Here is a 27,777-nt window from a genome sequence, read left to right as displayed (position 1 = left end):
AGTACTACCGGCCTCCAGAGAACTTGGAGACCTGGGCACCATTTTGCTGTAGTGGAGTCAAAAGACACAAAAATAAAAAAAAAAAGGGGAGGAAAACACCCTGAAACGTCAGCTGGAGACTCCGTGAGGGGGCAGAGCGCTGCGGCCGCCGCGGACGGCCAGGCCGAGGCCGAGGCCGGGGCCGGGGCCTGACGGCGGGGCTGGACTTCCCGCGCAAAGCCTCCGGCCTCCCGCCTTTCCGGGGACTCGACTCCAGCCGCAGCCCGTCCCCGTCCCCGTCCCCGCTCCCGCTCCTCCTCCTCACCGCCTCCCTCCTCCGGCGGCAAGCCCGCCGCCCTCCCGCCGGACTACAACTCCCAGCGTGCCCCGCGCGGCCCCGCCGCCGGCCCGCGCCGCCTCCCGCAGCAGCGGCCGCCGGGAGCGGTAGTTCCGCGCGGTTCCCTCACGGCTTACGAGCCCCCGGGAGGCCGCTCGCCGGCCGGCCGGCCGCGCCACGGAGCTCACCCGGGCGGGGTAAGCGGCGGCCCCGTCCGCCTTCCGGCTGCTGCGCGGCGGGCTCGCAGCGGCTCTCCCCGCCGGCGGCTGCTCCGTCCCCTTTTACGGCGGCCGCGGAGGGCCGCGGCGACGGCGCGAGCGGGGAAGCTTTCACCGCCCGCCGCCCCGCACCGGCGGCGGCTCCGTGAGGGGGTGAGCGGCCGGCGGCGGTCGCGGCCGGCGGCGGGACGCGGGGCGGGCGGTGGGGAGGGGAAGCGCCGTCCGGGAGCGCTGGCCCGCGGCGTAACGGGCGGGATGAAACGCCTCCGTGGTGGCGGCGAAGAGGCGGCCGCTGCCGGGCCGTCCCCGCGGGCGGCGTCCCGGGCCAGCCCGTTCCTGCGCCTCCTGTGGGGTCGGGAGCTGGTTCGGGGCTCTCCCGCTTTTTTGGTTTTTTTTTTTTTTTTTCCCCCTCCCCGTTCCCGGGGTGGCGGGGGTGGGCGGGCGGCTGTGGTAACCGCGCTGCGGCCGAGGGCTCGGTGGCGGGCTCGGGAATAACCGGGGCCGCTTTCGCTTCCCGCCGGGAGGCGGTTCGGGATCCCCCCCCTCCGCTTCCCGGGCCGTCTGCTGACAAAGCCCGCAGGAGTCATTGTCAGGATACAAAGAACCTGCCTCCCCCGGCTGTGAGGAGCCGGCTGCTCTGCCAACAGCTCTTGCTTGGCTTTAAATCCCGGATGGGTCAAGCGTTCGGTCTTTTCCTACAGGATTTAAAAAAAAAAAAAAAAAAGCTGTTTTTCCTTACCTTCCCTTTACAAAGTATTATTTCTAACTGTCTTAATCTGCGTTTAGAGCTGGAAAGGGGTGACTCCCTAAAAATGATCTCTTGGCGTTATTCTCTGTCGGTTTTGCTGATGGTCATCGCTGCTAGTTCAGTTTCTTTCCAGGGAGAAAAAAAGCGAAGTGGGTTTTCGTTCTTAAATTAATTAATAAAGATGGTCATATTTAGATTTCATTCATCCCTTTCGTTGCGCTTGCATCGGGAGGTTAGGTTGCTTTTCTGTTGCTAATGAAAACAAATTCTGTGTTAGGGAGTTTTTTTCCCATCACTATTAGCAAACAGCCACCTCGCTGCAGTCACCCCCCCTCAGAGGGTGGGTAATGGGGGCTCTGAGAGGACAGGACCTCGGTTTTTTATTGAGGTGTGTCCTGCTGCTCTGGGAAGTAACATCATCCTGGTCATGTACGTTCTAGATAACTTCTTAAATGAGACAACTTCGCTATAAAACCATTAGCTTTAGATTCAGTAATGGGGGTTGCATTGTGCCCGTTGGGCTTGAATCTGTATTCCCTGTGACCTTCTCCTGATGCTGTTCCATTAATTTGAATGGAACTATTACTGATGCCTTCTTACATTGATGGGAAGAGCCTGCATTTTTCCAGTGGAATAAATGTGCCTGTTTTGTGTTACCATTCTTCTTAGAAGTCCTTTTCACATCTTTAGCATGGTGCTAGGGAAGAAATGTAACTGGATGAAAGAAAAATGTGCTGTGATGACCATTGTCTTTTAAAGGAAAATGAGCTTCTTCCTCATTTCAATAATTTTTCCTTCAGGCCCCTTCAGAACAGTAGAGTTTGTTTCATTTCTAATTTTAGCCAGAGGGAGCTTTTATAGGTATTGGCTTTTAAGGCAGTCAGTGGCCTCTGCGTAAATGACTGTCGCTGATTGATCGTGTGAGGGCAGACTGGACCAAACACACCTCATGAAGAAGTTCATCTTACCAGCTTTGCCAGCTAAAGTCAGTGATACAGTCAGTCTTTCTTTTTTTTTTTTCCTAAAGAAGAGAAGGGAAAAAAGGCAGGAAATTAAAACCCAACCTTAAATTGTCTTTCTCTTCCTTCCCCTACAAAACCCCAGCTTAATCATAGTAGGCTAATCATAGTAGGGTTCTAGCCATTTGTTATTTTCACTAGCAAAAAAATGTCAGTCTTTCCCCATGTTTGTGAGCTTGCATTGCCTCTTGTTCCATCAAAAAGTTGTTGACAGACTTTTCTGAAATAATACGATGGAATAGCAGAAGAACATGCGAGGGATGGCTTGGGCAGTAGACTGCTGTTTTCCTTGCCCTACCTACAGATCCCAGAAACAGTGCGTCTGTGTGAGTGCCCTCAGGCTCTGAAGACATCAGAACCCCGACATCTTCACACTCTCTTCAGTTACACTGTCAATGGTTAGGTTTTACTTAAAATACGCTCCCAGTGGAGAGAAGTGACGTGGTTTAGTCTTCGCCCTGCTTTTGATCCCAATTCAATGGAAAATAACACATGGAACAGTAAATACAGTTCTAGAGTCTCCTTTTAAAGTAAGGAGGTTAGGTGTAGCATCAGTGATGGTACACGCTCATGGTCCAAGTTTATTAATTAAATGAGATGGTTCACTTTTGTTCATGTCATCATCTGATGTTACCATAACTTTGCTAAAAATTTGGTGAAGGTTGCAGGGATGTACCACTATTGATCAACGTTTGATGTCCCACAAGAGCTCCTGTTGAAGCAGGACCTCTTAATTTTTCAGCTATCTATGCAAGGGTTTGGGCTACCAAACATCATCAAGAAAACCTCCCGTATCAACTATTTTAAAGTGAACCTTTGACAGAATACATGCAGTGAAGGAAGCTCTATTAATTACTAGCAAACTTCCTGTTAGAAATGGTGCGAGTGGACTACAAAGGGAGTTTGGTCCCATTTTCTCGGATTTCTTAGAAACAGGGATAAAGGTAGTATATATTCTTTCTGTGTTATTACCAGTTTAGGTTGCTCTAAAGGTGAAGCCCGTCTTGCTGTGCAGTTCAGAAAGGGTCAGTAAAAATGCCTTCCTTCTCACCTCCCCTTGGAAAATTTATAAGCGGTTTTTACAAAATTAGTCTGCACTGTAGTGGTTTTTACCGCCATTTTACCACTCATTCTTGTAATACAGCTGGACTACTGTAGACACCACAGTCAAATCAGAAGAGAGCCCTTTTTGCACTGCAAGTGATAATTAGAACAGATGTAAAGTAAACACGGATTTTATGACAGTATTCTAATCATCTTTTGATGTTGCCTCTCTAGCAAACTAATTCTGTACAAAATTATGTCACACGTTTTCAGTACTACGCATTTTCTGCCTTGCACACGTACAGCAACACATCTTGTGCTTTCTTTCAATCCCTCCAATGCCTGTAAACTTTGGCTTAGAAAAATTTTTATTAGAAATCTGCAATTAATGCTGTTTTTAAAAAAACAAGATTTGTTTATTGGTGCTCAGAACCCCTGACGGTGGGGGAAAAAATGTGCTGCTTCTATTCAGCAGAAAAGAATAGCATCTATTCTATTTAGTGAAATGCATCATAGCTCTTCATTTCGCTGCCAATTAGAATGAGTGCACTCATAAGCCAGCACAGGTTATATGCTCTAGATCAGTTTGTTGTGCAATAGAGAGCTGTTGGAGAACATTATATTTTATTTAGCTTTCTGTAATAATTTTATTGGTGTATATTTGGAATTAAATTATTTTATTACTTATTCATGGAACATGTGATTGCTTCTCAGTCCCTGGTAGTGGAGGATTCTGTGAGTTTATTACTCTTTCTGGTCATGTTAGGCTTAAGTACCTAAGTGGGCTGGTGGTGATACTATACCCTGTGTTCTCAGTGCCCACAGATATGTTTATATTTTTGTTTTTACAGTAGCAAAATTGAACGTCTTACAAGACAGCGATGGCTTTTTCTCTAGAATATGAAAATGGAGGCCACAGGGACAGATGAAGTAGAAAAGATAAAATCAAAGTTTATGTCTGCATGGCACAACATGAAATACAGTAAGTGAAACAGTGTATGGTAAGATCTTGTCTCCACTGAAATGAATGGAATGTTTCTTGTTGACATGTATGGGATCATAATTCAGCAACTTAACTAATATTAGTAATAAAAATGCAACGTGGCCCTTAAAACCATTTTTCCTTTGATACCATAAACAGCCCGAGTAAAAAAAAAACTGCTTTAGCTTTTCATTTTTCAAACATATTTGCATAATTTCCTTTTAAATTACTTATTTTGAAAACAGTAAATACATTATGTAAATGACACTAGATTTGCATGGACTTTTAAACAGGGATAATATGGAATCATCTGTGCAAAGATTTTTTATTTTTGTATGTACTTTTCTGAAAAAATAGGATGGTGTGTGAAACAAAGTCCACTGAAGAATCTACTTCACACACTTGAGTAATATACTCTTCCACAGTTAAAGATCAGTAATTTGTTTATAAGCAACCAGATTTTCAAGTGTGTCCTTTACTTATCTGTCCTTAACCTTAATTTTTCTACTTTCCCTCTAGGACTGAGGTTGCTCAGATTTACCACCAGGTTTCTGATAAGTTTTGTTAATTCTCATAAATGAGCCTTGGAGATGTCTGGCAAGATGAAAGGATACTTTTCTTCTACTTTATTTAAGGCTACCACATGGCTGAAGGGGAATAGTAGTCATTACACCCTATATGTGATAGGAAAAGTGCAAGAAACTCTATGGATTTAGGATATAAAAGACCATAGGGTTTAGACTTAAGTGAAAAAGCTACTGTCTGGGGACATTGTCAAAACCTAAAAACTGAATTCTGGCCCTTTGAATTTGTACAGCATATTATACTACCTTTTTTGTGTCCAAAATCTGCAATTTAATTTTGCAATGAAGTATGTTTAATTAATCCTATGGGAAAAGCAGTACTCTTCATGCGTTTTCACTGGTCATACATGAAGCTTATTTTATGTTATTATAGGAGTTGGAAACCTCACAGAGTCAAACTATGCAGTAATGAATTCACAATAAAGACAAAGCAACTTAAGTTCAGCTTTAGCATTTCTGTATCCTAACAATTTCTGCACAGTAGTACCATTGTATTAACATTCAAACATTCATATATGGGTAACATCGTTACTTTTAAACCAGAACTCTAATCTGTGTTTTGTAGAACTATTAAACTTTTTGTTATTTATAAAAGCAAAACCCAATTTCAGTACATTTTCGCTATATTCCCCTTTCAAGGGTTACCTTTGTCTTAACCAGATGCTATTAGCAATTCCTTTTTGGAATACTTCAGTCACAAATTTGTATTTGTTTTGCGTCTGTTTTAGGTTGGGTGTTGAAAACAAAAACTTACTTCAGTAGAAACTCTCCAGTCTTTCTGCTGGGAAAATGTTACCACTTCAAAACTGATGGTATGTACACAGCACTTAACTCATTCCAATCTTATTTGGCAGGAGCATTGTGGATACATTTTTAATCTTCTAGAAAGGCTGTCGTTAACAATTACCAAATTCAAAATGTAAATATGAAAAGCTTAGAAAATACTCATTTAGATGTCCACCACCACCACTAATTTAACCCATCCTAACTGGCTTTATTGAGATTTTACACTGAAGTCTTGTTCTTTCTGTAAATATTAGTGCTGTAATTTGCACTTTACTTCATTTACCTATCAATTTGAGATTTTCTTTCTAAAAACTGATTGAAATAGTGACAATACCTGTACAAAAAGTCACTACACCAACACCTTTGTTACCATTTTCCAGTACGCAGTTTTCTAAGAATCTCTGTTTGACCATTTACATTTAGATGAATTAAGCAGTTGCTTACTTGCAAGTCAACGATTCCATTGGCACAGTAATGTTGGCTGCATTGCCTTCCCCCCCCCACCCCCCCCAGCTGGCCCATTTCTATCATGTTTGCCTTCCAGTTTTTCTTTCTTGTATTTGAAGGGATTGTTACTTTTTGCACGTTTGCCCTGTTTTTCTCATAGAATAGTTGTATGGGTTTTACTCTCCTTCTAGTAACAGAAGTGCCATAGCAAGTTATAACTTAAACTGTGTTTTGCCTTACAGAATCTGGTGAACTCTCTACAGATGGGTCCAATTTTGATAAAATCAATGCAGAGATTTCAGGAAATGTCGAGGAGTTTCGTAAAGATTTTATTTCTAGAATATGGCTGACTTACAGAGAGGAATTTCCTCAGATAAAGGGGTCTGCGTTAACCACAGACTGTGGTTGGGGTTGCACGCTGAGAACTGGTCAAATGCTGCTGGCTCAAGGTCTTATGCTTCATTTTCTTGGTAGAGGTAAGTTACGAGAGAAGATCTCTATATTCAGCATGATAACCATGGGCATTCTGTGGAGAGTGTGATGGTCTTTATGTAGCCCAAATCTAAAGTGCAAGCTGGTTTTGATTCTGGGCTCCTCATTGATATTGGAATTGTTATATTGCATCAGAGCAGTGATCTAGCTGTCCTACTCTTCCATTTCTCAAAAAGGGAATACCAAAGTGTGTCAAAGGAAGATACTGGAAACTCCACAGAAGCTAACTGTGAAGTAAAATACCACAAAAATTTGTGGACCCCTACCTGGGTATTGTTATTATCTATGTAAGTGTCCGATTCTCTTGAAACTTGCTTGTTTCTTGAACTCAAGATGTGGAAATGAGTTCCACAGCCCATAGCTGTGGGCTATGGCAAAAGTGATGTTCTTTTATCAGTTTTAAAGTTGTACATTATTCAATTTCTTCTAGTATTAATATATTGAGTTAATAGAAGGATTCTAATCTAACTTCAATACATCATTCTTTGTGTTGAAATTTTCACTATTTCATTCCCCCCCCCCCCCCCCATGTACTTACAGAGAAACTTCCTTTTTTTTTTCTTAGCATTGTCTCTCTCAAAATATTCTTTCAGTCACAGCTGTTTGAAAGAAGTTGCTTTGGGAGACTTGGAACACTTCCTGTTTGCAATGCCTAAGCATGCATGTCCTCCCCAAGCTAAGCCATGTCCTGCATAGAGGCATTTTTGGTTCTCATAGTTAACCACCTTTTCTTTCCATCCTCTTCTCAGTCGCTTTCATAATCTACCACATTGCCCCTTTCAAACAATCGGTCATGTCCTCTGTCACCACTGCTTGTTGTCAAAATGAACCAAGACATGGGCCTGAAGCCACCCGGGCATGTTAGTTGGAGAGAATACAGTGTATTGTTTACTCAGCCGTTTGTTGGATCTCAGGGATACTTTAGTAGAAGATAGTTCTGAAAGCCTGTTTTGATAATACTTTGTACTTACTGTGCAAATATGATGTAAGCTGTGAACATAGTCCCAAACCAGCTGCATCACAAAGTCGTCTTTCTTGGCAGTATCATGACCGAACTGTCAGATTGGCTTACTGAATGTTCCTTTTGCTGTAGATATTTAAGTCATAAAACATTCATTATCCCTTTCAACTGACTGCAAATACCAAAACGTATGAAGATACTTCTGCTGAGAACACAAATCCCTTAAATATAACTTTTGTTATACATACATTTAAAAAAACCCTAAAAACCTGATCAGGAGACTACCTGTGAGTAGGAATGCATAATGGCTCATTCTGAAGTAACCCCAAACAAAAAAGCCCCAGGTTTGTATCTTTAAAATCCATGGTTACAAAGAATTCCTTGCACTGTCCCCCATGCATCCTAATTTGGAAAGTGATTTGGTGATTCCAGAGGGCTAGTGTTTCTGTGGCAATCCAAATGCATAGAAAAATGGAATATGTGTGGTCTTTCTGGACTACTTTTCTCATCACCTAGTCTTCTGACAGCTGGTGAATTATCTTTTGAAAAGCTTTTTATGAGGTCTGGGTAGCTTTTGAAACATATTTAAGTGTTTACATGAAGTTTTTCATCGCTGTTTACTCTTTTCCCAGAGATATTTTCATTATAGTTTAATGGTATTGTTTCTGTTACAAAGCAAAACTTGACTGCAGTTACTAGCTGGAACACTTACACTTCCACTGCTATGTGGAATGTTCCAGATATTGCTGAATGATGTTGTAAATGAGTTTTTATTTGAAATATTAAGGTACTGTTAAGTTTTACTTTGAAATGCCTGTGCTTAAGACACTGGCTTAAATTTGAAGCTCACAGTAGAGGAGCAGCAAGGCCTGTGATGTTGTTACAGTGAGCTTACGCATACATCTGCATGGGTCTGCAATGAAAAATTAACACGAGGTTTCACAGAGGGAGTGCCACTTGTGGTAAGAGGCATTGACGTGGGGTGGTTGTCACACAATATATATATTAAGAATGGGTGACATGGATTATGGCCATTACCAGCAATACTCATGACGTTACTGGAGCCCGAAGTTAGATTTTTAGAATTAAAATACAGTTGCCTCTGTGGTTCCTCTTTGTTTCTCAAAAACTTTTACAGGGATGCTTCAGTAGGAATTATGAGGAAGGCTGCAGTTCTTGTTCTCTGTCAGCAAAGGTTCCTCTCGCTGCTGTAATGGCACCTTTCTGAACCTCCAGGAGCTTACTCAAATCTGGCTCACTGAGCAAAAGCACCTCATCTGTAGGGTTTGTTCCTTGCTTGCACGTGGCAGCCTTCCCCTTGCCTTCTGGGATGTTCCTTGTAGACCTTCAGGATATGTTCTGATCTAACAGCGTGTTCACTGTGTTCCGGAGATTTCCTCACATGCTCTGTGTTGCAAGGAGTTTTAACTTGTGGGAGAGGCTTTCGGTCATCTGACAAGGGAAGCATTACTGTTCTCTAGATGTGCTGAACCACCATTATGCTGTAAGAGGAACGCTGTGTGTAGGATGCATTGTTAGAGAAACCTTTAGCTAGAAATGCAGACTGTAGATACTGTGCTGAATAATATTTAATCAAGTTTGTCTTGTAATCTAGGTAAAGAATTCACAAATGTAGTGAATAAAGAAATCTTGTCTATTTTTCTGCTGATCTGCTTTGACATTTTGCCAGGAAGAAGTGTTTGTTTTTACATGAATAATTCCTCAGGTTTGCCTATTTTTTTTAATAACTGACAAATCAGAAGAGTTAAAAGCCACTTTTGAAACTTCTAATTTGACAGGGATAAAACTTTTTAGATGGTACTGAATAGCTAACTTTCATATTTTTAATATGTTAGATGGTTCTAACCTGTGTCTTGTAATCAGGTATATCTTGTATATTTAACTGACTGGGATCACGGAGTCTGACCTCTGTCTCAGATAGCATAAATTGCTAAGAAATGTACTGTTAGTACTATTTCATTTTGCCTATCATTCTGCAGAAAATAAGCGCAAATCATACTCCACTCAAATTCTTTGTTTATATTTTAACACTGACATTTGCATCTCAGTATGTAAAGTACATATTACTGGTTTTAGGAACATGAGGGAGAAAGGGATGTGCTTTGCTAATTATACCAAAAAGTTAATATTAAGCCTAATGTGCATCTTAAAATTTCTTGCTGTAGCCTGGGTCTGGCCAGAGGCGTTGGACATTGACAATTCCGATTCTGAATCGTGGACAGCCCATACAGTCAAAAAGCTGACAGCATCATTCGAAGCATCACTTACAGCAGAAAGAGAACCCAAGATCCTGTCAAATCATCATCAGGGAACATTAAAGAGAAACTGTGATGACAATGAAATGAGAAATGAAGTTTATCATAGAAAAATAATTTCTTGGTTTGGCGACTCTCCGCTGGCAGCTTTTGGCTTACATCAGCTAATAGAACATGGAAAGAAGTCTGGAAAAATTGCTGGAGATTGGTATGGGCCTGCAGTTGTTGCACACATTTTAAGGTAAAAATACCTTTATTCTTTGTTGCTACTGTGCCTTACACATTACAGGAGAAGCATTTTGAAGTGTCATGAGATTACTTCAGCTTAATTGAGCATCTAACTGTTCATTATTGGCTTTGTAAAATGTCCATATTAGTAGCAATTCTAGAGATTTTTCAGAGGCAAGAAGGGAAATAGCAGTAGGTGCAGGAACTGAACTCTGAGCTTTTGTTTAATCTCATTTCAGGAAATAACCGACGTTCTTGTTTTCCTGTACTTTGGGCAGTAGAAGTCCCAAGTATCTCTCCCAAACCTAGGCTTTTAAGTTGAGCTGCATTTAATGAAATGTTCTAAAAACTAACCACTCTTTCAACCTTGGAACATGCATAACATTATAGATTTTTTTTTTTTTATACTGTAACCTGGGGGCTGTAATGTACTGATAGTGTAATGAAATGTCAGAGCTAAAATTGATGTTTTCAGCATTTCTTTGCACACATCAAATTCTTGTGAAACTGTAAATGTATGGGACTATTAATATTATAATTATATCACAGTAAAAGTAAAGGGTCTGTGACATTCAGTGTGGTTTAAAAAAAAAGTCGAAAGTCAAATTTCTCCATACTATGTGCCTTTATATGCCATTTCTTTGAATACTACCAATTCTTGTTGTTGTTTTGGGGTTTTTTTTATAGCCTTATATGCTTATGTTCTTTTACCTATAAACTGAATCACTAAAGTCATTTAAGCAGCAGAAGTCAAAGTTCATATGTTTATCTATCTATATATATGCAAATAGAAGAATTTCATATTTAGTATGAAAGTGTATTAAGTGAACCTGTACTGAAATAATCAGGTGTATATGTGTTTATATGTGCAAATGCATACAGTTATGTGAGAGGTTAGCATTATTTATGTGTTTTCTTCTATTTTTTTGCTGATAATAGAAACTGTCAGAATTCTTTTTGCTTGCTTTAAATTGCAGTAGCCTGTTTACCTAATGGGAATGGGGTGGGGATTTGGTCCAGAATTACATTCAACACAAACCCACCAGTGATTTCCAACACTGCAAAGGCTTCCTTTCCTAGATGTCCTTTCTCTCTTACAGCAGTACTAACAATGTATAGCGCTCTCATAACTTGAGAACGACTGTATTAAATGATTCCTCAAAATATATTGTGAAATAAAGGGATAGTGACCATTTCATGCAAGCGTGTATTGAAGTCAAAGGCTAATCTTCTATTTTGAACAGTGTAATTTCTTTACAAATGTTGTCCTTGATTGACGATCATGCTTCAGACTATCGACATATATTTTCTTTTTAGTTTTTAGGTCCATTACTCTTTTGAGGATAGCCTAATACTGCAATTATCTTTCTGAAAGTTTTGGTGAAACCTTACAGCTTTTTATGTGCTAGCCTTTATTTCCATAGACATGAGGTGCTAATTTGTGGCTAGTTATATGAACTGAGGTCAACTAAAGAGATCTATCAAGTTGAAAATACTAGTATTTTTGTCAGCAAATTTAGCCTTTATTATCCCAATATATATATATGGCAGAAAATTGTTATAAACATAAATAAATTAGGTAGTGAATACAAATATCATTGTACGTTAATGTGTTTCTTTGAGGTTTTTTTAGTGGTTTTCATTGTTTTTTTCTAAATACCCAGATATTGTCATCTTTGCTTGGGAAAAACAAGTTGCCATATACACTGGATCTTGGTATCCAGTGTTTAAAAACAAACAAAAACCCCCACCTACCCCCGTCTGTATTTATCAGGCATGGAAGGTGTCTTGAATTAAAATAAAACAAAAGAAACCCCCAACAACAAACAATTAAAACCAACCTCTTTCTAAAAATCAAATAATTTATGTTTACTTACTGTTAATTTATTTAAAATCAGAGATGAGTGAAATAGTTTTGTGTTTGTACTTAGAAAAGCTGTTGAAGAAGCAAGAGACCCTGAGCTACAAGGAGTAACAGTCTATGTTGCTCAGGACTGTACAGGTAAATGTTGTGATTATGTAGATTTTTTGCAAACATTTTAGATGCTTTTTATGCCTTTCAGTAAGCACTTAACAATAGAGTTCTAAAGGAAGAAAAACCACTCAAAAATGGATCCACAAAATTGAGATTATGTAGACAAAGGGGTTCTTGATATATGCAGATGTTTGTTCTCTTTGAGAATCAGACATCACAACTTGAAAGCTTCATACATTGCTTGTTTGGTATCTTATAGTGGAAGATAGTGGAATTCCAAATCCAGCAAGATAACTTTTCCTTACAATCTGCCTGTTGTAACTTTTTATTTTGGTTTTAAATCAGTTAATAATCTGTTGTGTACTCTCTTCAATGTTGTTTTAGCAATAAGCTGGTAAGAACTTCCTATCTTACTAAAAATAACCCCCCAAAACCAACAAAACAACTGAAAAATACTTCAGTTCAGTTAGATTTGTTAGTTACTTTTTATTTGTCTTTTGCATCACAGGATGCTCCTTCACCTGTTTTTCTAGTGGAAAAAAACATTGAACCAGTCTTATAGACTAGTAAGAAGTAATTTTTGCTTGGAGTTCAAAGGTGTGAGGAGGGTAGTGAACCCGAGTCAGTGGTAGCCTTTCTTCTGCTCCAATGTGGCATTTTAAATAATCAATAACGGCAGAGGAGCTTAGAGCTCTGGATCTTCAGGAGCAGAAAATGATGACAAGATAAACTAAATGTGCAGTGGAACTTTACACTAATGACTATAGTCTTTCAAATCTAAGCACAATGTATTACTTCAGTAGCCATGTTTAGCTGCCAGAAATTTTAGTTATGTCATAACCGATCTTGGGATAGGACAGACGAGACCGACATCCCTGGGTAATCAATCAAACTGGTTTTAAAGAGACACTGTTTAATCATACACTACAAACCAGTTTCACCTGACTTACAATGACAGTGGAAACTTAAGATTCTACTAATTTTTCACTTCTTTGTTCTGGTGATGATTTTCGCATCTCACTTAGTTTGGAGGGAATAAGCAATATTACTACATTAAGTTTTTTCACTCATTTTCAATGACCGTGTTGCGCTAAGTTTAGACCATGAACGTCAGTATTTATTAGAATGAATTATTGTCTTTTTTCCTTTAACATGTAGATGTTTCTGTTAGTTGCAGGCTTTCAAGTTTGAAATTAGTCATTTTAGAAGAAGTTTATATCAAGTGAATAAATATTTATTGGCTTTCTCCTAACCTACCCCTTCTGCATTTTCCTGACAATGTATCTTATCTCAGCAGCAGCACATAACCTTTCTACAAAATATTGCTGAAAATGAGGAGGTGTAACACTGTTTTTCATCAGTCACTCAGGAGTTATATTTCAGGAGGACAGTAAGATTTTGAAGGACTGCAGTTTTAGTTTGTCAGACTAAGTGATGACATGTTGTAGGTGTGTCTTTGTAAAAGCTAGCAGTTATATTTTAAATATGAATATTTCCGTGTGTCTCCTTTCAGTCTACAGTTCAGATGTTATTGACAGACAGTGTTCTCTTATGGATTCTGGAAAAGCAGACACAAAAGCTGTTATTATATTAGTTCCTGTGAGACTCGGTGGAGAGAGAACAAACATGGACTACTTAGAGTTTGTAAAGGTATGAAATGAGAGTTCAATCATTTTTCAAATAGTAGCACTAGGTGATATGAAAAGCGACTTCATGATGGTAATCTTCTACCTATTAAATGTGTGGTGGTGATTTTACAGTTGAAGGTTGTAAAGTTTGACTTTACAGATTTTAAATTTCCCTATTACAAGATCAGACATAATTGCAGAGCACATGATGTCCCTTGGTAAAGCAGTGATAACTGTCCTACTCCTAAAGTAGCTACCTGAAAAGACATTAATGCAGTGTCTCAAATTACAAATGGTAATTTAGTTACATATGCTATTAGAGTTGTGCTATATTAAGTATCAGTCAGCATTTTAAAATACAAATATACCAAATTCCTTATTCTGTTTCTTATTTTTCTTAAATGTCAAATGGTTTAAAGTTGTTGCTTGTCTGTTCTTCCCATTTTCTTTTGTCTTTTTCTTCCCCTTAAGAGAGGGGATAGAATTTTTTAATATCTTTAGTCACTACTACAAGTGTTTTTTCACTATCTGGACATCAGGATGAATGTTTCTAAGGACGGTGATGCAGGAGTAGCAAGCAGTTACCACAAATAAAAGCAAACTGGAAAAAAGTGAAACTCAAGGAGAAAGCAGAGGGGAGGAAGGTCTATGCTGTCCTCTTTTTTGTCAGCAGAGGTTCTGCATATGGTGCTAACACCTGAAGAAGTACTGTAATCCTACGTCTTGAGCGCAAGAATACTTCTCTTAGGGAAGAGATTGTTCTCTTAGCCCTGCTGCTTTATCGTTTTCCATGCTGCTGTTTATCTGTCTTTAAATTCTTGTTTAAATTTTTAAAATACCACAATTTAGTAGCATGTACAAAATCTGAGTCTGCTGCATCATTTTTTTTGTGACTGTGTCATCTTTGTAAAATTTTAGGAAACATGTTTGGTTTTTAATGGTGTGGGGAGACAGAGTGGTGAAGCCCTTTTATTTAAGAGATGAACTATTAAATTGTTTTTCTTTCCTGATTCCTTTTGTCGTTGTTGATTTTGGAAAAGTTTTAGTTCTTTTCTGATTAATTCTGACACAGTTAAGATAAGCCTGTGGTCTCAGACATGATCTACAGCAACCTTACTCTACTTTCAATGTTAACTGCAAAAAAGCCTTTGAATCAGCCAGGTCCAGGAAAACACACGTGGCTTCGTTTGTAAGCTAACAAACAGTCGCTTCTGCAACTTTCATAAGGCTTTCTCAGCGAAAGAAAAGTGACTCCATTTCTTTAATACTGGCTTTTATTATTGACGGATATCTATGGCTAGTTTTACCCTGCAGAGGTTTTCTCAATTTAGCTCTCAAAAACATTCCTGCCAGAGTAAAATATGTTTGCGTGGCACTGGGTTTCATAGCACAGTCATGTTATCTAAGCTTGCCTTGTACAACTGCCTTTACTGGGGTGATTTCTGGTGTTCATTTACCAAGCCTGGTGCTGCCTTTTGCAGCCTTTTATAATGGAGACTGTGATAAGAGGGCTTTCAATTGCATATATTAGTCAATCCAATCTCTATCTTGACTCTTCACAAGAAGCGACTAAATTTCTTGGGGTCTGGATTTAAGTTAAAAATGCAGATTTTAGAATGTAGTACAAGAGGTAATTTTTACAAAGGATTTTATATTTATGGATGAAAATTGATAAATTTTTTATAATTCACTTTTACAAGAAAATTCCCATAGATTAAACAGTTATTCATTACTCTAAGTAGCTTTGCTCCCTTTCTGTTTCACTGGCAGAGGATGTGTCCTCCTTAGCTGTTTCAGCCTTTGCCTCCCATCTGCCTAAATGTTCTGTAATGCTCAGCCATTGAGGAGCATTTTCTAAAAAAGCCTTCTCACTCATATTTTAAATAAGCAGCACTTTCTCTTAACCCATATAAACCATGCGGAAGTTGACTTTCTTAGCGTCTCAGGTGAGGAGTACAGTAGTTTTTGTTATCTTGCATTACTTTATCGTTGTCTAAGCAGTGAAAATTTTATCTTGAGAGGCTTTGGTCTTATTAGTACATGAAATATCAATCATTTTGTTGAGAGAAATTTTCCCTACTTAGACAATGTTAATGTAATGGTTTTACTTCTAATGGTTGATCTTTTAGAGGAGAGGATATAGATATGACTGGCAGCTAATGGAGATTTCACTTTAGCTCAACTGATAGTCTTCTGGATTACTGTCCCAGTTTGGGCCAGTGTCCAAGTGTTTGGACCCAACACTTGTGTAGTGCGACAAGAAAGCCACTGTGATTTATGGACATTTAAAGGCTGTTCAGTTTTCAGAGTATTTAATGGTCTTGGGCTTCAAATGCTTTAGAACAGTTGGGCTCAGCTTTCCGAAGTGCTCAATGTTGGCAAAACTCAGCTCCCACTGGAGTTGGTGGGATAACTAATGGACAACTGTGTAAGCCAAGACTGAATGTTCACAGAAATCCTAATGAGCCCTGTTGAGAAACAGAACCTCATGAAAGCAAGAAGATTAGAAATATGTTGAAGAGAGAGGGAGGAAAGTCCTCCGTGCCTTCCTTCATTCCTTTGCTAGGTACTTCTTTTAATAGAGAAATGATCAAGGGTGATTTCTTTGGTGTCTGTTGTCTGTGACTGCATCCAGAGCTTGTGGGTGCTACAAGGAATTTCAGTCAGTTAAACTACTGCAATGTTCTTACCTTGGCAAAATTGCATGTATAGAGGTAAATCCTTCTCCCCAGCACTAGAAGGTATGTCCATAAAATCAACATTTTATTACGTAATGATATGTCTGCTAGGTTTGTGTGCTAGCACAGACACGTGGATTACAGAACCCAACTCTTTTCAACCTGAATAAACAGAAATAAACTGGTAGCACTGGTGTGACTGTAGCCCACAGCTGATAACCCAATTCCTGTCCTTAGTGGCTTCTGGCTTGGCTGTGAGTGGAGGAGTGTTTCTTTCTTTACACCTCCAGACTGAAATGATCCCTGTATTTCACCCCACATCCCTCTTCAGATCCCATTAGGCATATTTGCAATGTCTCTTTCTCAAAGTTGCTACATACTAATGGCTCTGATTCCTCTACCCTCACAGTCAACCTCCTGTAAGATTTATGGGGCTTGTCTGCTGTGTGTCTGTCTCTCCTCCCGTGTTTTGGGTTGCTGTTTTTAGAGCTGTATCTTGTAATTACTCTTGCTTCAACTGGCATTTCTCCCTATGATGTAAAAGTTCATACTCTAGACAGACTTCTATATTTGAATGCAAAAAGAAGAGAGCCCCCGGGGCCACAGAATGTAAATGTATATGAACTCTGTAAATCTGAATACATTGATACCTTTTGACTAAGCAACCTGTGCTCATCTTGAATGACATTATGTTTTGTCTCCTCCCTGAAAATGATACTGCTAATTCTCTCAATGTATGGGCATCTCATGAAAAGGGGGGAATTTCTCTGGAATATGTGGTGGTATGTTTTCACTTTGGTCAGTTGTAAGCCTCTAAAAATTGAGACAAGCCCCAGAAAGTCATGAAGACAGTCTTTTTAAAAAAAAAAAAAAAAAAAAGAGGGAAGAAAAAACAACCATTTGCCTAGAAACAGTAAAGAGAGCAAAGACTTAAATTCAGTTTAATACTTATTCTGTTTAATGCTGTCCTAATTATTTAATGTTCTTGTTGTAGGGAATTTTAAGCCTTGAGTATTGTGTTGGTATTATTGGTGGCAAACCCAAGCAGTCATATTACTTTGCTGGATTTCAAGGTTAGTGTTTTAATATGTTATGTCTCTTCAATATTTTTCTTTAAGAGTTAGGAAGTTAATATCGAACCAGTGGGAAATAGGATGATTAAAATAGCAAAATGAGTACCTTATTAATTCATCATATCTACCAAAGTCCAGTCATTTGTCATTTACCCTGTGTAGTAATTGGATTCTGTAAAATGTACATTTAATTTCCATTGTTGCATAAACAAGGCATAATTTATCTGTTTCACCAAACTTCAGGAGCGTTTGCTGTTACTATCTGGCAGTTCTTATTTACGTATTTACTTTTTACTAGTTTAAGTGGTGTTAGTTGGTGCTTAAATGACAAGCAATATATTCTTCCTGTCAGAATGAAGTAGCACAATACATTTTTCATATGCAAACTCCAGAATATAATTGTGTGTTTGTAAAAGTAATTTTATCACCAAAAATTAAATGACAGTCTCATCACTTTATAAAAATTCTGCTTATACAAGCATATTTGATTATGCAAAAGTTAATCTGTCCTGCAAAAACCTATGCTTCAGTCAATGAATATCAGCCTGGCAAGCAGTTACTTGCTGGCTTTTTTTTCATCTGTTCTGCATAGAAATTGGATTGTAAGCAGTGTAATAATAAGGTGTTTTTTGAATTACTTGTCTTCTGTTTTGTCCTTGTAGATGACAGTTTGATTTACATGGATCCTCATTACTGCCAATCTTTTGTAGATGTCAGCATAAAGGATTTCCCTCTTGAGGTAGTATGGATATAGACCTGGCACTGTTTTCTTCCCATATGAATCAAACACTAATTATTTAGAGATGTTCTAGCTAGCTGCATCTTTATGGTTTTACAGTTACATGTTATTTATCAAAGTTCTGCCCTTCTTTATAGGCCTATAATCAACAAAAATGACCAGAGGTTAAAAACTCAATATGGGGTTTTAATTTTTACTTCATTAATCTTCATCTGTTTCTTTCTAATGATCAGAAAACCTCAAAAATAGATGATCACTTCATTTAAGTAATTTTCTGTCAAAGGAAATAAGCAATATTTGGAGATCTTAAACCTGAGTTATTTGGATTTGGTTTTGTTAGTTTGTCTTTTTTGTCAATTTTATTTTATTTTACTTTATTTTAAATTCAAGTTGCAATCATGGAGAGAATTACTGTAGTATTCAATAGTAGGAGGCTGTTGTCAGTTTGGAACCAGAGTTCCTGTAGGTTTACCTGCTGCTTCTTTATCCAGGAATTCATAATATTTCTATACTGGAGTAAGTGATTATCATTTTAAATGTAACTTTTGGTCCTAACAACTTTGCAGGTCACTTTCTTAGCTTTGGAAATTTTTGAGGCTTATCGGTGAGGTTTGTGGTTGACTAGATGAATTTTACTTAAGTATTCTGAAGTGTTTCTTTTAACGAGTTTTATTATTATTAATTTTAAACAAGCTATTTTTATGGAATAGTGGTTTCCAAGCAACTGACGGGTCTGAAAGTGTAGGTGCTGCGTTTTGTTCTTTCTTTCCCCCCTGACCCCTTTCTAGGCCATGACTTTCTGGGTTCATCTAGAAGTAGTGAATGCATCTTTTCAGGCTGTGCTTAGGTTTTAAAAATCATGCTTGGGTTTTTTTTAAATAGAGTTTTCCCTTTTCTTTAACCTCTTGCCAAATAACTTGCATTGAAAATAGATAAAGCTCAAGGAGGTTATTAAAGAACTCAGTTTGCAGGTACCATGGGAAAACATTATCAGTTGCACAAGTAAGTGTTCAATAGCCAGAGTACTCACCGTAAAAGTACTCGGTGCCACCCATACAAACTCTCCTTCTTGATCTTGTGCCCAACGTCCAGCCTCCTCGGAGCAACTCTTCATTCAGTGTAGAAACACTCTCTGGGTGCATCCACTGCTTAGGACAGCATCAACTGCTCTAGAACAAGAGTTGGTCATTAGTAGTGGTTCCCCAGGTCCCTGTGTTGTGTGAAGTTAAGTACTCCTAAACATGGAAACACAGCTTCAGAAACAACGTATTGCATTTAAATAAGGAAGAGGAATACGTATTTATCTGCACCACCTCTAAAATACTAGCTACTAAATGTAGAATTCTTAAAGGTTTGCAGTACAGTCCTGTAAACAGTGAAAGTGAGTCATACGCGCTCTTAAACTCACACCTGAGGAATTGAGTCGGTGATCTTAAATTGACTGTTTACACTTAGAATGTAAGTCAAATGGTGTGTAATGAAGTTGTGTATCTTCATGGCTTCTGTTTTCTATAGCAGCTAAGAGTTAACAAACTGAGAACAGTGACGTGAACTGCAATGGTCCTGCCTATTGTTATCGTGAAAAGAAAGATATGTTAATGTATGTTGAAGTTGATCACAATACCTTAATCAAAATACCATCAAATAGTATTTAAGAAAAGTACTTTTTTATATATGTATATATATAAATATATATTTATCTCAATGGACTTACACAGGGCTCATGTCAAATCCTAGGGCCAACTTAAAGCAAACGCTACATATTTTTCAGTATTTATGCTTAACAAGACACTTTAATTAGCGTGACATATAATACAGAAGTATAAGATTCTCTAGAAAATGGGAAGGACAGAGCAGCAAAATGTATCAGAAAATATCCTAGACAGAAACTTTCATTATTTTTAGAGATGCCTTTAGATTTACCTTGTTGAGATACTTGGAGGAAGAGTTGGTGAGTCCCAGCTCTACCTATTTGTATTGTGGCAGCAGCCAGAGATTATTGCCAAGATCCTTGCCCCTTTATGCTAATAACTGTAGTAAAACACAGTGCCTTCTCTGAAGATTTTACAGTTTAATTGGGTAAGCCAGACAAAAGATGGGAAGAGCACAAAGAAGCAGAGCTGAAGTGACTTCCTTAAGGTCATACCATAGCTCAGTGGCCAAGCTACAAAAAATACACATCTTTTTGGTTTCTGTTCCCATGACTCATCCTCCAGATTGTGCTGTAGACTGGCATTAATATGAATTTCCAAATAATAATAAGGCTTTAAAATATATTTTGAAGGTACATGAGCTGCCAGCTTGGCTTGATCGCATCCTAATGCTTTTCTGCAGACGGAAAATATATTGCAATTTAATGCTTAGTGCATTTAATAGTATTATATCTTTGTCCAGAAATGTCAAAAGTAAACAGAAATTGCTTTCTTAGTGTGGATAGTTGCTTGTTAGATTTATCTGTAGGGAGTATTTTCAAAATTGACAAATTGTCCAGAATAAGTTGGAAATCAATCCACTCTGTATTGGCTTCCAGAATCCATTTGTTTGGAGGAGAGGGGAAAAAAAAAAAAGCCTACCCACTTCTCTTTGTTGTACAGTGATTTGTGTAGCATTAAGACTACTGCCCTGAACAGCACAGCACAACTGTAGTTACAGTGTTGTTGCTGAAATGTGGTATGTAAGGCAGAGTTTGATTTATGTATTTGATGACTCGGGAATCAATATTCAAAATAGAATTTCTGCAGATAAAATTTGAACACAATTAGGAGAAAAAAACAGTGACTAAAATCTGTCTTGTAGATATAGTGCTTCTCATCTTTGCTTATATTTTTTTAGCAGAGGTTTAATAGAAATACCTCTCTTGTGCTTTACTTGTGATTACAAACCTAATATACTTCAATATGTAAAACTATTACACTGACAGATACACCCAGATTAGGTAACTAGTGCTGTCGTCTTCCGTAGATTGACTTTTCTGATTGGCAAAAAGAAAAGATAAAATGGGTTGTTAATATACAGACTGCTTGACGTTAGCTGTCAGGGCTTGCTGTTGCTGTAGTCAAATGAGATTGTAACAGTTGTTAGTTATCTATTACAGATGAAACACAGCGGTGGTGGCAAGAAATCTCCTGCGTTGCTCTGTCCTGGTGTTACTGTTGTGTTAGTAAGCTGTCCTGGTCCTGTGCTGACCAGCGCTGTGCCAGAAGAGCTGTGAGCTGTGCATGGCTTACATGTAAATGTGAAAGGAAATAGCACAGAATTCACTGGAGAATATTGATCCCTGAGGGAAGTTCATGAAAAACAAAATCTGCATTTTAGTACAGAGGTATCCCCGTTGCAGTGTGGTGCAGACGGGTGTGTTAGTGTTTGTTACTGAGCAGCTGTAGCAGGATTGCTAGTGATTTAATAGAGGTAGGATGACGGGGTAGTCCTGCATGTTCGAAGCAGAATAAAGAGGACTACCTTTGTGAGACAGTCAGTGGTAACGAAATAATTTCTGTTATTAGACAATGACCTTCACCAAAACTACAGTTCCTGTAGTAAATAAACACATAATCAGAGTAGATGGCATATATTTACCTTTTCTGTCATAAACTGTGAATGAGGAGTGTGGGGAAGGGTTTTGTCTGTTTGTTTGTTTTTTCTTATAGCATGGCTGCTGATAGTTAACAGCAGTGTCAGAGCATCATCTGTCATGAAAAGAGATTTCACGTTAGGAAAAAAACATTTATAAAGCAGGGCATGTTGTTTGGCTTTTTCCTACTTGTGGATTATTGTAATGTGGTTTTGCTTTTGTGGGTTTTGTGGGTTTCTTAACCCATTTAATTTACTAAAGGAAAATGCATGAGGTTGGTTTATTCCATTATGTCTCTTTTATAGAGGCTGGGGGAGGGAAAGGGGCAATGGGCGGTGGTAGTAAAGCAGTAATTGTAAGATAGTGCAAAAGCTGTTACAAATTCAATTTGCAGAAGAGCATTCACCTCCTCTGCCTTGGGAATATTCATAAAGTACTGCTTAGAGCGGCAGACCTTTGACAGATTTCAAACTAACGTGGTGATGTGTGCAAGTTTGGTGAATACAGCGTAAACAGCAGGAGGTTTTATACATGTGGAGAAGAGTGGAATTACTTGTGGGGCGAGGGGGGGAGAAATGACTTCAAAAGTGTGTGCTGGGTTTTAATTTAAGTGATACAGGGGATTGTACGTTAAAGCTGTTGGTGGAAAAAAGTAAATGCCTTGGTCTGTACCATTCTCAACCTTAGCTGTGTATTTCATGTTTTTTAATCTCAAAACTTGCAGTCATTCCACTGTCCTTCTCCCAAAAAGATGTCATTCAAAAAAATGGATCCGAGCTGCACGATAGGATTTTACTGTAGAACCGTGCAGGACTTTGAGAAGGCTTCTGAAGAAATAACGAAGGTAGGTGTCCAAGTTACCAGATCGATTCCTCAGCCAGAACGGTGCGTGTGTGCACTGCGTATGGGTAAGGGGAGGGAATCGGCTTCGCCCTTCTCAACAGACGTCCTTCTTTTCTTGGTATTTATTGCTGCTTTTACAGTCACGAGCAATCCCGCTTGTTTCTCCTTTCGTCCGATTTTACCAGTAGGCGAAACCTGGGGAGAGCCAGGCCGGCCTTGGGAGAGAGGGGCCGGCCGGGCTGGCGCAGGCGGGCCCACGAGGTGGCACTCGTGAAATGGGAATAGTGCGGCGGCCAGCCCTGCCGAGCCCAGGGGGGATTTTGGAAAGGCGATCTGTCCCTCGGGAGGGATTTTTTTTTTTCCTTTGCTCTTACGTGGAAGTATTTGATCAAGCCAAAATTGTGTACTATTTCTTGTTAGCATAAGCGCTTTTTCTGGTGGCTTTTAAGTGTAGAGCAGTGTGTTTGTGATTTGGTAATGAAGTCTGCGGAGCAGGTATCACCCAGCAAATCTGTCTGGTCGTGTCCTTCCACTTGAAAAACACTGGTATAAGTACATTTAGGTCCAAATGTAATTGACTTTTTTTTCGTGATTTTTACAGCACGTGGCGGTATGAAATACAGCATCATGAATGCATTGTACTAGCTGTGGTACCAAATAACTGCGTTTTGTGATTTTAAAAAATAGTCTATGAAAGGATGCAGCGGCAGCAGAAGATGGTCACAATATTAATATTCTAACCACAGTAGCTGTCACAACAGCGTAAAGAATTAATGTTTGTACAGCATTTTGAATGTCCTGTTAAGTGGTATCAGTATTACAGCCAAAAAAGCATTTTTAAACTTAATACTGTATATAATCTTTAGTAGATATTGATTGATGCTGAAGTTGTTTCTCCGATTCTTACACAGAGGAGTAGAAAATAGATTCAAAGAAGTAGAAGTTCCTTACCAACGGATATATGGAAAGTTTCTATTCTTCCATGTTTTCCTGTTCTACCATGTATGAGAAAGAATGTAATAACATGGTAAAAAAATCTAATTACAAAATTAGTTGCATTGGAAGTTCTCTTTCTCTTTTTTCCTTCTTTCAAGTTTGGGATTAAGTACATTTCTTTTCTGAACATATGTTGTGAAAATACTCATGGCTGATCTAAGTCCTAGAGCTACTATCCTGGTATTTTAGGTAGAAGTTCTTTAATATTAGTGCCATTATTTTATATAAATATATTTCAGGCACAGGAAGTTTGGAAATAGAGGAAAGTTTGGACAGAAATACAATGTGACAAACATTCTATGATCTTTCAATCAGTCCTTCGCATCCTTTGTTTTTTCTTGCTCTTCTGTTATTTTTCCCTTTGTTTGCAATTTGAGTGCGATAACTCTCGAACTATAAAGCACAGTATACTCCTCCCAGTGTGCCCTATGTAGGCAAGACTAAAAAATTCAGGTTCTCGCTGCTTTTGTGGGCAGTAAGAGGTGGGAGAAAAGATTTAGCTTTTGTAACTTGAGGATAAACCTTATGAGCCGTATATTTAGTGATAGAGAAATCAGGGTGTTGAAATGAAAGGCCCAAATGGAGTGGTTGGTGAAACTCCATCCAAATCACATTCAAGTTACCCTTTGTTTCTGTACTTGCTAGTTAGGCAGCTATTGTTAAGTAGTTTAATAATACCTGGAATTAAACAGCTGATAGATTGAGACCTGCAAACAGATCCAGACTTGAGAAGGATGGATTTACTGACTGGCTGTAGTCTTACTTCTCTCTTGCACTTCCAGCACAAATACCGAGCAGGCGCAGCAGTTTCTGTCTGGCTTCTCAGCACCATGCGGCAGATCCAGGAGGTCAGCAAGAACCTCTGGCCTCTTGCACAGCACCTGGGACGGCTCTGCCTTTTCCTGGCCGCAGCCTCTGCTGCTACTTTACATTGTTACTGAACCAGTACCTGCTAATGCAGTGAATTGTTTCCCTATCAAAACTCATGACAGCAAATAAATAATCCACTTGGGCTACAACTGCATTTGTAGCCCAGGTTCTTAGCAGAAATGGGAAGTTCTCTGAAAAACTGGACTGACTGAGCATTGAACTTGGATGCGGTTCAGCACAAAGAATTAATTGTTGCGGTGACAACAGTGGCAGTCTAACACTGAAACACTAAAAAATACTGATGTTTATCAATAAACGTCTCTGTAGAAATCATCACAGTGGCATCTAAAGAACTTGCAAGTTCTTAGAGTTTCAAATTATCTGTGATCGCTGAGTGAGATGTAGTTTGATAATAATTGCAGTAATCTTAACCATGTTCCACTCGACTCTTGTTTAGGCTGTCTGTCCAGTTTCTGTTCTGTATTTAGTATTTCACCACCTCCCTTGGTACATAGAGAGAGGTGTTACATGTACCTGTAGAGAAGGAAGTTTCCGGGAGAGTTGTCCAACAGCAGTGGAAGTGGAGGTGTATTTCTGTCCTGATTTGGAGGGACCATCTTTAAAGGTGCAAGGGTTGTTTGGTCACCATGCATTGCCTGAGATGCAGTATTCAGATGAGTTTTCTGTTGCAAACTTGCAATTAGGAGCTGGCCTAAGACCACCCGTCTGTGTCACAGAACAGCAAACAGCCTGCATGTGGCTATCAATTTCTGTTCCTACTAAGCCAGCTTGTATGCAACCCCTAGAGATGAAAGGGTTGGCATCCAGTTACCTAGTCTTCTCAAAAAACAAAGCATTTGTATGTCTTACAAACTTTTTTCTTTCTAATGCTCATTTGTTACTCTGCTTTTGTTTATTGCTGTGTGCGTCTCTCCTATATCTCCTTGCTCTTTTACTCAGGTTTCACATTACAAAAGCCAAATGCAACTAAAATAGACAAGAATAAAGCAGAAAATTTCAGACCACAGTAAAAATCAAGGATTTTACTGTGAGTGTGATTTTTCTTTTTTTTTTTTTTTTAAACCCCCCTCAGCCCCTGTCTTTTTTTAAATCGTTCTTTCTGTTTAAAGATCTATTTAGGTGTTTTTTTACTATTTTAGATTATTTGCCTTCATGAAATTATGTTTAGTGATTTTAGTTCCACACAGTGTATACGCCTAGGCTAATGTAGTTCTGCATGTCACTGCATCACTGTGCTGTTTTTTTCAAAGCAGGTAAGAAATTAAAAAAAAAAATTAAAAAAAAAAAAAAATCAGTGAACAATTAAGTGTCCAAAACAGCCCAAAAGGCTGAAATGTCTTTCAGTATTTGGCAGACTTTTATCTGCTATTAAAGCTGTTTTGCTGATCTGTTTTAGTATTTATCATCCCCCACCACCCGCTTCCCACATGCTCTGTTTTCTTATTTATAAATGTAGATTTTTGGCACCCTAGTTACCACAGCCTGTTTCTGTCATCAATCTGTTTTTAGCCATGTGCTTTTGATTGGCTTATTTACATAGGTGTATGTGTTTAAACTTTCAATAAAAACATTGACTATTATACATGCTGATTCTACAATAAAAATATCTCCCTGAGATACCTAGTTGCCGCAGAATTCATACCTGTGCTTGAGGAGAGCGTTATGGCCATTAACTATTTTGTAGAGTTTTTTTATCTTCCTGCAAGAGCTCCAGCTGCACTGAAACAAACAGCACGTAGAGGTGATCTGTATGGAACAAGATACAGGGTTAGGCATAAAATTAGCAGCTACCTGAAGAAGAAATGGAAATAAATGTTTGCTTAATGGGAGGAGGGGATGTTTAGATTGTGCAATGCTTCTGTTTTAATCTGATGATAATAAAAACAAAAAATGCATTTTTTACTTTGCAGTCATCATCAGATAAACATCACTACTTACTGTATTTCTTCATTTCCAATTAATGTTTTATCTGGTGTGTGTTTTACATTGTAGATGCTGAAATCTTCATCTAAGGAGAAATACCCCTTGTTTACTTTTGTAAAGGGTCATTCTAGAGACTATGACTTTGCTTCCAGTCCACTCCATGAAGAAAATGACCTTTTCTCTGAGGATGAAAAGAAAAGATTAAAAAGATTTAGTACAGAGGAGTTTGTCTTGCTTTAAGGACATTTTACACAAGATTATTGGCAGCTGTCCAGGAGAACACTTGCCTTTTAAAAGAATAAAAAATAAAAAATGTATGTGTCCTCCTCCTCCAAAAAGGCAAGCTTGTGCTGAAATTAGTCTATTTTCATAAAGATAAAAATGTTTTATATGTTAATAGTCTTTAAAATTCCATTTATAAACGTACTTCCTAATTATTTTTGTTCACTACTAGTTGGATGAGTTTAACGTCACGTTGTGCTAGCGAAGAGAGAAGGCGTTGTTTAGAGCCAGGTATGCTGAAATGTGCCTATGTCCCGGTCTTGCCCTCATAAAAGCTTGGCCAGTCCCTAAAGCCTAACTTGTGACCCTAACGTCGTGTCAGTCCAGGACAAATCCTGAGCAGAGGCTGCCAGATATGTGTGGGGTTTACGTCATGGCCGTATATCTGTAGGTTTTGAGACCATGTTATTTCTGTTTGTAAGCAGAATTTGAGTTCTTATTCCTGTGGTAAGGGTAGAACTCTCATCTGTCTTGCTACATAAGCCCAAATAATAGTTAATGCTGTAATCGTGACACACATCCTGAGCAGCACAGTGTAAGAAAGGTAAGTTTGATATATCAGTAGTAATTGTCAGTTGCAATACTGATATAATTATATAGGCTGAATTGTGAGTTAAGATACTATTTAGCAGTATGATTTTATAATGGTTTCTCATTAAGCTTGCTTTGGAGCCTTAATATGAGGAGTGAAGATAAAGTATTACCTTTCCCCACAATTTTTAAAGGTTATACTATTAATATTAACTGCAACCAATCAAAGCAGCTAAAGACAATTATTAGAAGAGAGCGGTGTTTGTTTCCTGTTTCAACTACTATAATGTTGAGGCTTCTCTCCTATTAGTGCAGCTTTTAAATCAAAGCAAATGGGGGAGTGGATGTTAAAAATTCTGGGCTGTGATTTTTTTTTTTTTTTTTTTGGATATGTGTTATTACTGTACAGATGATTACTTGATGGTGTGTGTTCTCAGACTGCAAACAAATGTACATAAATAGTTTTATGTTTTAACAAAGTAAATGCAATATTTAAAATACGTATTAACACTGCTTGGAAAATAAAAAAGGTGTGAAAATATTAAA

The 27,777-nt window shown here is 38.6% G+C and overlaps 1 protein-coding gene and 1 long non-coding RNA gene across 5 annotated transcripts in view; one reads left to right on the top strand and one right to left on the bottom strand.

Annotated features, from left to right (window-relative positions):
• LOC104313234 (uncharacterized) overlaps positions 1 to 580 on the bottom strand; it is a 6,494-nt gene extending 5,914 nt beyond the window's left edge. Inside the window, exon 1 of one of the 2 annotated variants that reach the window (XR_011325671.1) lies at positions 505 to 580. This is a non-coding gene — a long non-coding RNA (uncharacterized lncRNA). Of the gene's footprint in view, positions 1 to 99; positions 285 to 504 lie in introns of those variants that run through there. The other variant, XR_011325669.1, reaches the window with a different exon arrangement.
• Positions 403 to 27,777, top strand: ATG4C (autophagy related 4C cysteine peptidase). Of its 3 annotated transcripts, none has more exons than XM_069788529.1 (11): positions 403 to 513; positions 4,197 to 4,327; positions 5,640 to 5,723; positions 6,387 to 6,620; positions 9,784 to 10,114; positions 12,033 to 12,103; positions 13,590 to 13,726; positions 17,377 to 17,455; positions 18,118 to 18,194; positions 22,490 to 22,609; positions 26,488 to 27,777. In XM_069788529.1, the coding sequence occupies exons 2-11, from the start codon at positions 4,246 to 4,248 to the stop codon at positions 26,656 to 26,658; spliced, it is 1,386 nt and encodes a 461-aa protein (XP_069644630.1). In that variant the 5' UTR covers positions 403 to 513; positions 4,197 to 4,245; the 3' UTR covers positions 26,659 to 27,777. The 3 variants fall into 3 exon arrangements, with proteins under 3 accessions (XP_069644630.1, XP_069644629.1, XP_069644631.1); XM_069788528.1 differs by lacking the exon at positions 403 to 513 and adding an exon at positions 555 to 687; XM_069788530.1 differs by lacking the exon at positions 403 to 513 and adding an exon at positions 2,658 to 2,801.

This window comes from Haliaeetus albicilla, chromosome 8 (assembly GCF_947461875.1).
Source record: "Haliaeetus albicilla chromosome 8, bHalAlb1.1, whole genome shotgun sequence".
NCBI classification, from domain to species: Eukaryota; Metazoa; Chordata; class Aves; order Accipitriformes; family Accipitridae; genus Haliaeetus; species Haliaeetus albicilla.
Note: the sequence above shows the minus strand (reverse complement) of the source record. Positions and strands in the feature narration are given on the sequence as shown.